The sequence below is a fragment of the Takifugu rubripes genome, chromosome 22 (genome assembly GCF_901000725.2).
Source record: "Takifugu rubripes chromosome 22, fTakRub1.2, whole genome shotgun sequence".
In the NCBI taxonomy this organism is placed as follows: domain Eukaryota; kingdom Metazoa; phylum Chordata; class Actinopteri; order Tetraodontiformes; family Tetraodontidae; genus Takifugu; species Takifugu rubripes.
In genome coordinates this window covers 3,257,000-3,269,430 of record NC_042306.1, presented here as the reverse complement: position 1 = coordinate 3,269,430, position 12,431 = coordinate 3,257,000, and the positions used below count along the sequence as shown (strand labels likewise).

The following is a 12,431-nucleotide window of genomic DNA, read 5'->3' as shown; positions in this document are numbered from 1 at the left end:
TTCCGCCGTCGCGTTGCGGACAGAGCGAACTCTCTGGAGCTTTAGGTCGCCGTCACGACGGCTCCGCTGCTTGTGGACAAAAATCATACTTTAATCAGGCTTCGACAACAACGCGACGGCGGCAGTTCGCCATCTGTGGCCGCCGGTGTTTTAGCCGCCCCGTTGGCCTTTAAACGGTGCTGCAGTGACATTTGCATGATGGTGGACAACACGCGCATGCGCCTCGATGCGTTATGTTGCAGAGCAGGAATGAAAGTCGCAAGAGGAAACCGGGGTGGGGGAGGGGCACAGGACGCACGCATGCACGCAGACACGCACGCCAAAGGCAGAACCGCAGCAGTCGCTTTAAAAGGACTCCAGCTGAAGCCCCAGAACATCAAACCGGATTATACTGACATACATAAAAGATTCAGTTGAATCGGTCACTAATGTCATATTTACTCACAACACTGATTAAGGTCACACTTTAGATGGAAACAATCTGGAAAAAGCGCCACTAAGGTTGGAAATTGGAACTTTCTTACAGAAAAAGTAGTGTTGCTTGCAGACTAAGAATACAAATTACCCAGGAATTTGATTTATCCTAGTTTGGAAATAAAAATGACTGATATGGTGTAGATATTGCACCCGTGGCCCTCTCAAATGAGGGGTGAGCTGTCTCCTAACAGCAATCATGAGTCTATATACATTTCCATAGCCACAGAATCGTCCCTGCTATAACAGCAGTTATCATTTGAATTATGTAATTACATGTCCACCCGTTGCCTGGACTGTGCTGTAATAACTGGAAGCAAACACAACCACAGGTACATGAACACTTTATTTACACAGTATGTTTGAGTTAAACATTAAACACCAGCACCGATGACACTGCTTTTTAAAAAAGGTGGCAGATGGGCGACAATGTCTACAAATCAGATCTCACGCCAAAGCCTGGTCCTTTAGGAGGCTCCGTCAGTGAAGTCAGCCCCCCCGCAGGCTCGCAGGAAAACCGTCCGTTTCTGGCCACAAGAGAAGCAAAAGAATTTTAACTTTAGACTGAGAAACAAGGAACCCACCCAACACCTGGTGGTAGTTTTCTGTACCTGGGCCCAGGTGGAGGGACTCTGCCTGCTTTCAGCTCATCGATAATCTCTTCTATGTCCTTCGGTGTGAGGTCCTCCTGGAAACGAGCAGAGTGCCATTATTGATATTTGTCCCGTACTTTTGCCTTTTTGGACAAAAGTAGAATAGCAGGAATATAAATAAACGATTTTGAATAATGCGTTTTACCTGTCTAAGAGGGATAGGTGAGTTAAGGTGGACTTGGGTTTGATAATGACATATTATCTTTATCGAATAATTCAAATCAGTAGTCTTTTTCACTCGGTGGTGTAAGTAGTTGTTTAGGGGGACAAAAGCTGTGTTCAGTGTGTGGAAGTAGTTTGAACCCAACAAATTGATCTAATGTTGAATTCTTTACATTCTGAACGCTATAAAGGACAATGCATTAAATAAAATCTGTTCGGAGCTCTAAAGGGACCAGGTTTTTTGTTAGTTATGTAATAAGAAAGGCATCTTCATAAATTGTGGAGTACTTACATAATAGTTGTCATTGATCTGGACCATTGGAGCATTGACACAAGCACCCAGGCATTCCACTTCTAGTAGTGTGAACAGTTTGTCTGGAGTCGTCTCCCCAACTTTGATACCTGAATTTATAATCGATACGTTATTATTAGATCTCAAGCCTCTGATAATGTAACAAGATAATTCAAGTTATTGTGTCGGTGCAACACTACAGGCAGTGTGTTGAGTATTAAATGAGGCTTCAACAAACACTTTAGCAGACATTTGCCTTTCTTTTTTGCATAAAAAGTGTAGACAATTGTATATTTGCCAATGTCTCTGTCTCTCAAGCAACATAATAAAAATGTTTTAATCTGCGCGTCAATCTCATAATTGACTTCCTGCTGTGAAATGGTTCACATACCCAGCTTGTTTTGGATGGCTTCCAGAATGCTGTCTGAGTTACACAGCATGCAGGGGGTGGTTGTGCAAATCTGAATGAAGTATTTTCCCACAGGCTGACGGAGGAACATCGTATAGAAGGTCGCTACCTCATACACCCTCATCGGAGGGATCTCGAGCACCTCAGCAACCTAAAGGAATGCGATTGGCGAAAATTAATGAGGGACTTTAAGATAAAACCAGACTTGTGTGCTGTCAGCCGATTCTTCTGAGGGGTAAAAACTTGTTCTAAGACAGGTGCAGGATTTGAAAGGATCGCCGTGCCTTGTTCATGGCTGAGAGCGGGAGCCATCCGTGTTGCCTCTGGGCCACATCCAGCACAGGGATTGTTGCTGCCTGCTTGTGTCCAACGGGGTACATAGAAACGATTGCCTCGATCCTCTACAAGAAAAGCAAAGATTTTAGCATTTTTCCCACTTTACACTTCCTAGCTGTGCATGTATAACAGATCTGGAAGCATTTGGTAGTTAAAGAGAAGCTCATTTGAGGTTTATGGGTCAATAAAGTTACCAGGAGGAGCAGATGATTTAAAAAGGCTTAAACAGGAATATCAATAGGTAATAACGCTAAAACAACGATCTCAATGACATTGATATGAACCATACCTTTTTATTCTCCTCAGTAAATTCGAACGGAGTCTCGGGGTTGTTGTCAGCCGTGTCTCTGTGCTAAAACAAAGGTCACAGCATTAGAAAAATCTTTACATTAAAGGTATAATTATCCTTACAGTCCCATTGTGACGATGAGATTGTGGATGAATTTTAATTCCGGTAGAACCGGTTTTATCCGACTGACAGGCGTGGGAACACCTGTTGAGGCTACGTTGTGACTAGTCCATTATCTACTGTTGATCCAGAGGCGTGAACAGACGCTGCCCCCTTGTGAGCAGCCAATAACACACGTTTTACTAGAAAATTCAAATTTTAGGGTTAAAAACAACATGTAAAACAAAGCCGGGTTGTGAACATTGCGGCAATGCTCAATTGTCCCCAGTCACAAAACAAATGTGCCCTTATCATCATGGGGGAGTGAAACCATGGCATGTTTCCATTACATGGAAATATCACCTGTGATGTTTTGCTGCAAAGACCAGTGGTAATAGCAACTGGCAACCTGGGGCATTAAATATAGAAAACATGCCTCTGGGGCACTTTCACTGCATAAAACCAACATGGTATTTACAAGAAACTGTTAGTTACATAGAATAATATACAGTATAACTGATATTAATATGACTTGCAGTAAAAAGGTTTAGTCAATTTAACCCAAATAAAGGAAGTCCTTTCTATGAAATGTGGAAAACAAACTGCAACAAAAGCCAGGTTGTTTTTTTTAAAGAAATTGGCTGAGTTTTTACTCTACGCAGAGGAAACGACATGTAGCACTTGGTGAACCTGCCAGAAGTAGAACATATTTCTCCCCAAAACCTTTGATTTTGCAGAAGTACATTTGTAATGCACGTTAAGTGTTTCTCACCACAAAGATGCCACCAGCTCCTGCACGCACGGCGGAGCGATGCAGACTCCTGACCTGCCTGGCCTGCAAATCCAGAGAGACGGAAGAACAAATCCAAAAACGTGATGAGAAAGATAACTTGTTATGACCTGTTTCTAATAACAGAAATTTTAAGCATCATTATTGCTTTCAGTCTCAATCAAGAGAAGAAAAATACTCAAGTAACCCTATGTAGATCTGCCATTGTAGAATAATTTCTGAACCAAATCTAGCAAGTTTTGTGACGATATAGGTAACATATAAATAGGTATAAGTGATTTTTCAATAACCTCTAACATATATGAGCTCCAGTTACTTCTCGTGTCTTTTCTAACGCATATGCCTCATGACAAGTTCTGTCAAATACATGCATTAAAAAATAATAATAATAACGATAATAATAACTGCGGGAATGTTCGCAACCAATTACCTTTAAATAATAAACGTAATTCTGAGTTATCGAAAGACACTTTTTATGCATATTGAGTGTAATCTCGTTTACAAAACAGGTGTGCAGGAATCATAGCATAAAATATAATACAAAACCCCTGATAGTCGCTCTTGGCCACAGCAGGGAGCATTTGACAGCAGAATGCTAAGTTAGTGCTAACATTACCCAACATTAGTTAGCATAGCGGCTCCTTGCCCTTGTCAGGAGTCATAACATTATCTTCCGTAATTGTTCTGAATCGTGCCTGAGTTGATGTACAGGCCCATGAAGAAAATCAGAGCCTTACCGTCTGCGATAGAGCAGAACGGACAGCAGCAGACAAAAACATCTCGGAGATTGGAGTTTTGTCCCAAAGCGTTAGCTAACGTATGGCACAGCAGTGTCCGGTAGCCGAACTGCTCAGCTGCTCATGTTCGATTAAGAAGCCTGAGTGCGTGGACCCACGTCAGTGAACTCAATCGAGCACAGATACATAACAACTTATGATTACGGCTCAAAAACAACGAGTTTAACCTGTATCAAAAAAAGCCAACCTAAGTTATGAAAGGTTGGTTGTCGCTTACATCTTTAACGCGGTACCATCGTTTACCCAATCATCACAGGGAAATATCTTACGGTTGTTTTTCCTTTATTACAGCAATGCATGCACATGTATGTTCCCGTTTATTTATTTAGAATAAAACATAATAAAAGATCTGTTCAATAATAACGAGTATAACAACGGAGTAAAAGGGAGCTAAAATAATATGGATTCAACAGCAGGAATTTTGTTTACTGGATGTCAGCGAGCATGGTGTTACCCTCCCTTCCTGAGCCTGGCTGAAATCCAAGAATTCTTCAGGCTCCAATCCTCCCACTCTGTGCTTGGAAAATAATGCCACAAACAGACCAGGGAGGGATCATCCAATAAAAAAGTGGGAGTGTAAGACAATGTGAGTTGATTGGCTGCTCCTGCCTTAGGCGTTCTTGGAGCTAACCTGCAGCACAGGGATTGGAGGAGGTTCCTATGCATGATGAATTGGGTTGCTTTAATATCATGGGCCTTTGGGCTCTTCTCTTGCTCAGGAGGATCCAGACTGATCAGCAGTGACTCCAGATTAACTGACTTTCACATGATCTTGGCGTGTGGACATCTGTCCCTCCACAATGGTTGTGCCTGAATCTGAGGACAAAATGTATTACCCTTCTGATGACATGAAGAGGGATGCTCATGTGTCTGATTTCAACGTCTATCTGGCGCTGCACAGAAAGTCTCTGGAGAATCCAGAAGGTAGGTCAAGCACATATGTTTTATTTGTGCAGCGTTTGAAGTTTTGTTGCCTTCATGCAATGAGATTTGGCCCAATTTCCCGTGCACAACACAAACACATGCAGCCTGTAGCACTTAAGCAGACAATCGCTCCGTTTCAGGTTTCTGGAAAGAGATTGCTGATGAATTCTTTTGGAAGAATCCACCAACTGGACCAATGATGCAGTACAACTTTGATTCAACCAAAGGCAGCATATATGTCAAATGCATGGAAGGAGCTAAAACCAACGTGTGTTATAATGTGGTCGACAGGCTCGTAAGAGAGAAGAACCTCGGAGACAAAGTTGCCTTTTACTGGTAAGCGCTGATATTTGTCTCGGAGATCTCCGCTTCGGTGTTTTGGTTCATATGTATTTGTTCTGTCAACTAAAGAACCAGTTTTGCAGACTCAGCAGTAATAGGGGCTTCGGTGGCTCCGAGAACAGCAGTGATCCACAACAGAATCTGAATTTCCTTGCATTATATCAAAGCATTTCAATTTCCCGTGTGTTTTGGTGTCTGGATCTGTACGTGTTACATGTGTTATAACTGTGTTTTTACACGCTGTTCAGTAACTATGTGACCTGAAACATGGAGTTGTAGAAATTTATATTTTCCAAAAAAAGTTCAATGACACAAGGTGTCGCAGGTCTAAACGTCCTGAACATATTTGGAAGACTTGTCCAGCGTCAGACATTGTTGGAGTGGCATTATTTTATAATTATTCATAACGTTTCAGAGTTTAATCATGGTTCAAACCTGGATGAAAACATAATTCAAAAATGGGCATAGGTGTAAGTCAGTGATTTAAAATAGAAATAATTGTTTAGTGTCAAGGTCAAATAAGTCATGAAGACGTTTCCACCGCGTGTCCTTTCTTCAAGGTGATATTAACACAACTCTCTCAGTTATCGTGCACAACTGGGACAGAAACTATAAGAATTTATTACTATGTATCGACTCACAGAGCCACTATTAGCCTCATCGGCATTTAAAAAGCAATATACTGCTGCAGAACCATTAATGCAGCATTTCAGGCCTCTCTAAATACTCTCCGTACGCTCTACAGTACAGAGTAAATCGCTTTGTAAGGGTATGTGGGGGCGATCAGAAGCATTTCTGCCATAAATCAGGCATTTATGAGTGAAGAGTATATTTACTTAACGGAGTTCTTCATGTTCCATAGTTCTGTGTGAGAGTTATTTAAGAAATTTCTGGAGATCAACACGTGAATTATAAAGCGGGACTCAAAAACTCGACTCCCAGAACCAGATTGGGTTTCAAACAGACCGTTTCCTTGCAAAAGGGCGGTTCAGTGCAGGACAGTGAGCCGGGTCAGGCAAACAAATCCAAAGGGCGAGGCAAAGGCAGCGGTCAGCAAACAATAAATAAAATAAATAGCACAGAGAGGAGGAGAATGATAATGAGATACAGGTGACTCTAATGAGGGCGGGGCAGATGGTCAGAACTGGAGGGAAGAACTCACAGCAGCAGGAAGTGAAACGTCTGAGAGGAAAGTTTTCACAATAAAACAGGAAGCATGAAACATGAACGAAAGAAAACAAAAAGACCTGAGGAATGACTCGAGGTATCATCCTGGTTTCTTGACATCACAACACTTGTTACCAGACCATGTAGCTGGATTAGAAACTCCCTGAATTTGCTAGGATGTGCTAACATTCTTCTCTATATAGGTTAATACATTTTTGACTATCAACATGATGATTAGGCTTCTTTTCTTCCTACTCAGGGAAGGGAACTCGCCCGACCACCACCTGTCAGTCACCTATCACCAGCTGCTGAGCCAGGTCTGCCGCTGCGCTAACGTCCTCAAGCAAATGGGTGAGAAGTTAGATGTGCAACAAATTACAACACTAAAAATAATGTGGACATCACTTTCCACCCAAATATCCAGATTGAGTAAAAACGTAGAGGTGTGGAATGACGCCTATAAAACATGGTTGCAGGTGTCGGGAAAGGCGACAGGGTTTCCATCTACCTCCCCATGATCCCAGAGCTGGTCTACACCATGTTGGCCTGTGCACGGATAGGTGCAGTTCACTCCATTGTGGTGGGTAGACGACGAGCGCCACGTCAGCGCTGCCATCATTGCACCATCTTTCATTCGGTCTAATATAAACATCGCTTAGTGGAGTTTGTCAGAGAGCCAGACCACCAAAAACCATAATCCTGCAGCCAGGGGGGACAGCGGCCACCACCCATGTACTGTAGAGCGTTAGCTGAGATCATGCCATCAGTAGCCTGGGTTATAAAGCCGTCGTCAAAGTGGAACTTCACACTCTTCAAACTATCTTCCCTGGCTGGGATCTCCTTGTGAAAACAGCAAAAAAGGTTCCATTAAATCTGCTTATCCCCGGATCGTTACGTAACACTGATCAAGGTGACATTAGGAGAAGAAGGGACGGCATTATGCAACCTGATACGAACAAGTAGTTCACTAATAATAACAGCGAAATGGCTTCTGACGGGAAATATGACCCCCATAGACGAGACACCTTTTCAATGTCAGATGTGCTGCCGAGTCTTCCAGCTTTTCCTCCCTTCTGTTCCAGTTTGCAGGTTTTTCCTCAGAGTGTCTGTGCGAGAGGATTATGGACGCCCAAAGCAGCATTCTGGTGACAGCAGGTAGGTCCCACAACCAGAATGGCAGTGCTTCGGAACCACACCCACTGCAAAGAGGCCTTAAAGCCTTCTAACGTCACAAATTGTCCAAGGTTGCAGAATTCGTATTCCCGCCCCTCACGCTCTCTTCTCCTCCTCAAACGTATTTGTAATGCAGATGGTGTTTACAGAGGAGAGAAGCTAATCAACCTGAAACAGATTGCAGATGAAGCTCTGGAGAAGTGCAGCCAGAAGTAGGTCCTGCACACCACGACAGCAGTTTCTAACCACCTTTATTTACACGAGCTGCTGGTAATGTGACTCAGGTCCTTGCACTGAGTCACTGAGCACACACACACACACACACTGAACACAGTGGTTTCAACATAATGGTGTTTCCAAGGAATGTTGGGGGAAAATTGCTAATTTGAACTTTGATCTCTCCATATTTCCTCCCAGAGCAGCATCCAGTGTGACCAAGTGCCTCGTTGTCAGGCACCAGACCCTGAGGACAAAAAGCAGCAGTGGCTGCCACAAATTACAGGTACACACAGTATATTTTGATCTCATGTTCTGGATGTCTCTTTTTGGAGGGGAACTGGCGCCGCGCTCATTTACTTATATAAAATCTCTTCCAACGTGGTAACTGCCAGAGCACGTTAAAAAATAAGTGGCGGTTTGATCAGCCAATAAAAACAACCAACTGGCTGTTACAGCTAGTGTTGCTACGCTAGCAGTCGGAACAAAGTGACAGCTGCACAGAGCGTGCTCGACTAGGTTGTTGGCATCGCCATCGCCAGTGTTGACATCTGTAATTCTTATTGCCTGGTTGTGTTCAGACCCCCTGGCGCTCGGGATATCATGTGTGGTGGGACGAGGTCATGAAAGATGCTCCTGATGAGTGTGAACCTGAGTGGGTGGATGCCGAGGACCCGCTGTTTATCCTCTACACCAGCGGCTCCACCGGTAAACCCAAGGTGCGACGCCGTCGCTTCAAACCGACATTTAAACGCAGCTCTTTTACTCTGCTGACTTTACTTAAGGCTCCATAAATCTCTGCTGCTCTGTGGCCTGTCCTCATGTTCAGGGCGTCCTCCACACGGTTGCCGGTTACATGCTCTACACGTCATTGACCTTCAAGTATGTTTTCGATCATCACCCCGACGACGTGTACTGGTGCACCGCTGATATCGGCTGGATCACCGGGCACTCATACGTCACCTACGGGCCCCTCGCCAATGGTGCCACAAGTGTCCTGGTCAGCTGAGCTCTTTCCTGCTTTTACTTAATTGAAAATGACAGTAGAGAGATTCTAGTGTGTGTGTGTGTGTGGTGTGTGTGTGTGTGTGTGTGTGTGTGTGTGTATGTGTTTTCCCCACCAGTTTGAAGGGATTCCTGTCCACCCTCATGTCGGTCGGTTTTGGGAGGTTATTGAAAAGTATAAGGTGACCAAGTTCTACACGGCTCCAACAGCCATCCGCCTGCTGATGAAGTACGGACGGGATCCGCTGCAGAGGTACGAGAGGCGAGAATGTTGCTATGGAGAAAGCAGAGGCTTTTTTTTTTTTACTGGCTAATGGACTCAATGACCTCGGGGCTGAGAGACACGCGAGCAGATGAGACCAATCTTAAATCTGGGGGCTAACCACATAAAAGGAGCCACACGTCAGCGATTTTAACAGTATCTGATTCAGGAATGGCGACAGCACACTGTTATGTTATGTTATAAAAGAACTTAAATTCTCCCTTAAGAAAATTACTTAAAGAAGTTCCTTTAAGTAGTGTTGTGGATAAAAAACATGATAACAGATGCATGGATAGTTTTTAGGCTAAAGAAGACGTCAGAGTACGTCATAAGATCTCTTTTTCTATAGGTACGACCTCTCCAGCCTTAAGATCCTGGGATCGGTTGGTGAGCCGATCAACCCGGAAGCGTGGCAGTGGTACCACGATGCCGTGGGTCAGGGCAGATGTCCTGTGGTCGACACATTCTGGCAGACAGAGACTGTAAGGATGGATTATTAACACACATCCCCATTAATGAAACCATTAATCAATGTAATCAAGACCTGCTTCTCTGCAGGGGGGTCACGTTCTGACTCCCCTTCCTGCCGCCACGCCGCTGAAACCAGGCTCCGCTGTAAGTGTCTCACTCGCCTTTCATACCCCCTCGAATCAGTGTGTGTTTGGGTTAGGATGCGACAGCGCCACCAGTCCGCAGCTCTTGATTAAAAGGACGCCTATCTCTCATGGGATCCACAGACCTTCCCGTTCTTCGGCGTGGAGCCGGCCATCCTCAGCGAAGACGGCGAGGAACTGGAGGGGGAGGCCGAGGGTTATCTCGTGAGTTCCAACCAGGTTCCTGTAAAAGCATAAAGGGTCGAGACAAGTTCGATCCCCCTGCAGAAGACAAGGAGAGCCCTCTCTAGTTCTGCGTGTTGTGCTACAGGTCTTCAAGAGGCCCTGGCCTGGAATAATGCGCACCGTGTACAGAAACCACGAACGCTTTGAAAACATCTACTTTAAGAAATTTCCTGGTTTCTACGTGACCGGTGATGGTAAGTCACACCAACGCCAAGAGACACGGTGACCCAGGACGGACTGGCAGGGCTGCGCAGGGTCATCCTGCCTTCATTTCACATTAAAGTTATCAATTCAGCTTTGAAGAAGCCTTTTGTCTTCAGGCTGCAGGCGGGATAAGGACGGCTATTACTGGATCACAGGAAGAATAGATGACATGCTGAACATTTCAGGTACTTTGCTATTAGGGGTTCCTACCATCTGTAATGGGGTTTCGATCGTGGCCGCCATGCGTTAATGTTTGATTCCCGGCGTCTCTCAGGCCACCTGATGAGCACAGCAGAGGTGGAAGCGGCTCTGATGGTGCACCCGGCCGTGGCAGAGGCTGCGGTGGTGAGTCGGCCTCACCAGCTCAAAGGCGAGTGTCTGTACTGCTTCGTCACACTGACAAACAACAAGGAGTTCAGCCAAACACTGGCAGAGGAGCTGAAGAAACTGGGTAAGACTGGGACGGAGGGAGGATCCAGCGGTGGAAATGTCGGTTTAAATGTGTTTGTAGGCTGATTATTATTCATTTCTATTGAATCTGACCGGCGTAATTACATTTCTTGGTAGAGTCAAATTGTTTGTCTTTATTTTGTGCCAGATCAGAAAAAAAAAGAATAGAAGTGATGTTTAAAAATAATTTCTTCATTAGTTTTCTAAAACTGAGGGAGGAAACATGTACTTTTACCATCTGGGCTTGCTAGAGGGTTGCCAAATTGGGCATATTTTGGAATATTTTCTGTTACGTGTTCCAAAGGTCCGTAGAAATGCACGTTTCTCCATTTTGTTTCAGTGAGAGAGAAAATTGGACCTATAGCCACCCCAGATTTCATTCAGAATGCTCCAGCCCTCCCAAAGACCCGCTCAGGTAACAGATGCAGCAGGTTTTCAAGCCAACATGCACCTCTTTGACAAGGTAACATCTGCCTTCACTTCTTCCTCCTTTTGTCTTTCAGGGAAGATCATGAGGCGAATTCTCCGACAGGTCGCCTGCAACGAGAAGGACTTGGGTGACCTTTCCACTCTGTCTGACCCAAAGGTTGTGGAGGTGCTTTTTAGCCAGAGATGTGAAGCTACAGCCTGAAATATGCAACAGTACTTTTGAAGACAAGGCATTTGTGCAAACTCATTAGGAATGAATTCAAGAGCTGGGATCACACACCTGACACAGAGGTGCTAAACACTTTGTTTGGTGCACGTGTCTAAGTTGGTTTTAGGTAACTGCCATCATATATTTGATGTTGCTTTGAATTGTGGCCAAAGAGTTGAACCTAGTCAGAGTCACCTTTTAAAAATGTTTTTTTCCCCTAGTATCAGTATATCAACAGTCCTCCGCCACAGTTTAAAGACTGTTAAATTAGCACTTTACACTGTATTTTTGTCTTGGGACTTCGGGGCTTATGTGCATTTTAATCTTTGATGTAATTGCATAAAATGCAAATAAACAGCAAATTAACAGACGCTTTTGTTCTTCTACCATTAACAGCTGACGGACGCCCCCGTGTGGCTAATATAATCCACTTCAGGAGCTAATGCTTTCCTGGAAGAGCATTTTATAGCTTCCTGGCTTTGTGCCTTATGTCTGCGCGCGCACGCGCGCACACACACACAGAAACACACACAGACTGCAGTACAGGGCCGGTTTTATCTTGGATGCGGTGGGTTCTTCTAAAAAGACAAACATCGGTAATCTCGACAAAAGAGAAACAATAATCTGTTTATAAAGCTTTAAAAAAGCAGCAGAGAGATATAAAGTGGCACTGTGTGTGTGTGTGCGCGCGCGCGTGTGTAGGTGGAGGGGAGAGGAGACAAGAAATACAGCAATGGGTAATGTTACATCATCACGTTCGGCAGAAATGGAGTGGTTACCATGACAACCTCGTCATCTCCACCTCCCTGAATCCCACCCTATTAAACCCGACCTTCCTTCTTCCTCCTTCCACCAGCTAAACAGCCTGCAGATGTGTTGCTACGGGCAACCTGCGCTGTGTGGCGTGAGTA

General features: G+C 44.4%; 2 protein-coding genes across 2 annotated transcripts; one reads left to right on the top strand and one right to left on the bottom strand.

The window, feature by feature from the left end:
- Positions 1-802: 802 nt before the first annotated feature.
- ndufv2 (NADH:ubiquinone oxidoreductase core subunit V2) lies at positions 803-4,397 on the bottom strand. Its single transcript, XM_003975311.3, has 8 exons — positions 4,242-4,397; positions 3,487-3,549; positions 2,616-2,678; positions 2,275-2,391; positions 1,973-2,141; positions 1,582-1,691; positions 1,086-1,162; positions 803-1,001 (listed from the first exon to the last, which is right to left on the bottom strand). Exons 1-8 carry the CDS (start codon positions 4,281-4,283, stop codon positions 908-910), a joined length of 735 nt encoding a protein of 244 aa, XP_003975360.1. The 5' UTR covers positions 4,284-4,397; the 3' UTR covers positions 803-907.
- Positions 4,398-4,990: 593 nt separating this feature from the next.
- acss2l (acyl-CoA synthetase short chain family member 2 like) lies at positions 4,991-11,890 on the top strand. The gene is made up of 18 exons (XM_029831724.1): positions 4,991-5,225; positions 5,366-5,561; positions 6,994-7,085; positions 7,211-7,314; positions 7,817-7,889; positions 8,044-8,119; positions 8,325-8,409; positions 8,705-8,842; positions 8,953-9,123; positions 9,248-9,381; positions 9,740-9,872; positions 9,949-10,005; positions 10,128-10,208; positions 10,315-10,423; positions 10,550-10,618; positions 10,708-10,884; positions 11,224-11,298; positions 11,387-11,890. The coding sequence occupies exons 1-18, from the start codon at positions 5,102-5,104 to the stop codon at positions 11,512-11,514; spliced, it is 2,022 nt and encodes a 673-aa protein (XP_029687584.1). The 5' UTR covers positions 4,991-5,101; the 3' UTR covers positions 11,515-11,890.
- Positions 11,891-12,431: the final 541 nt, after the last annotated feature.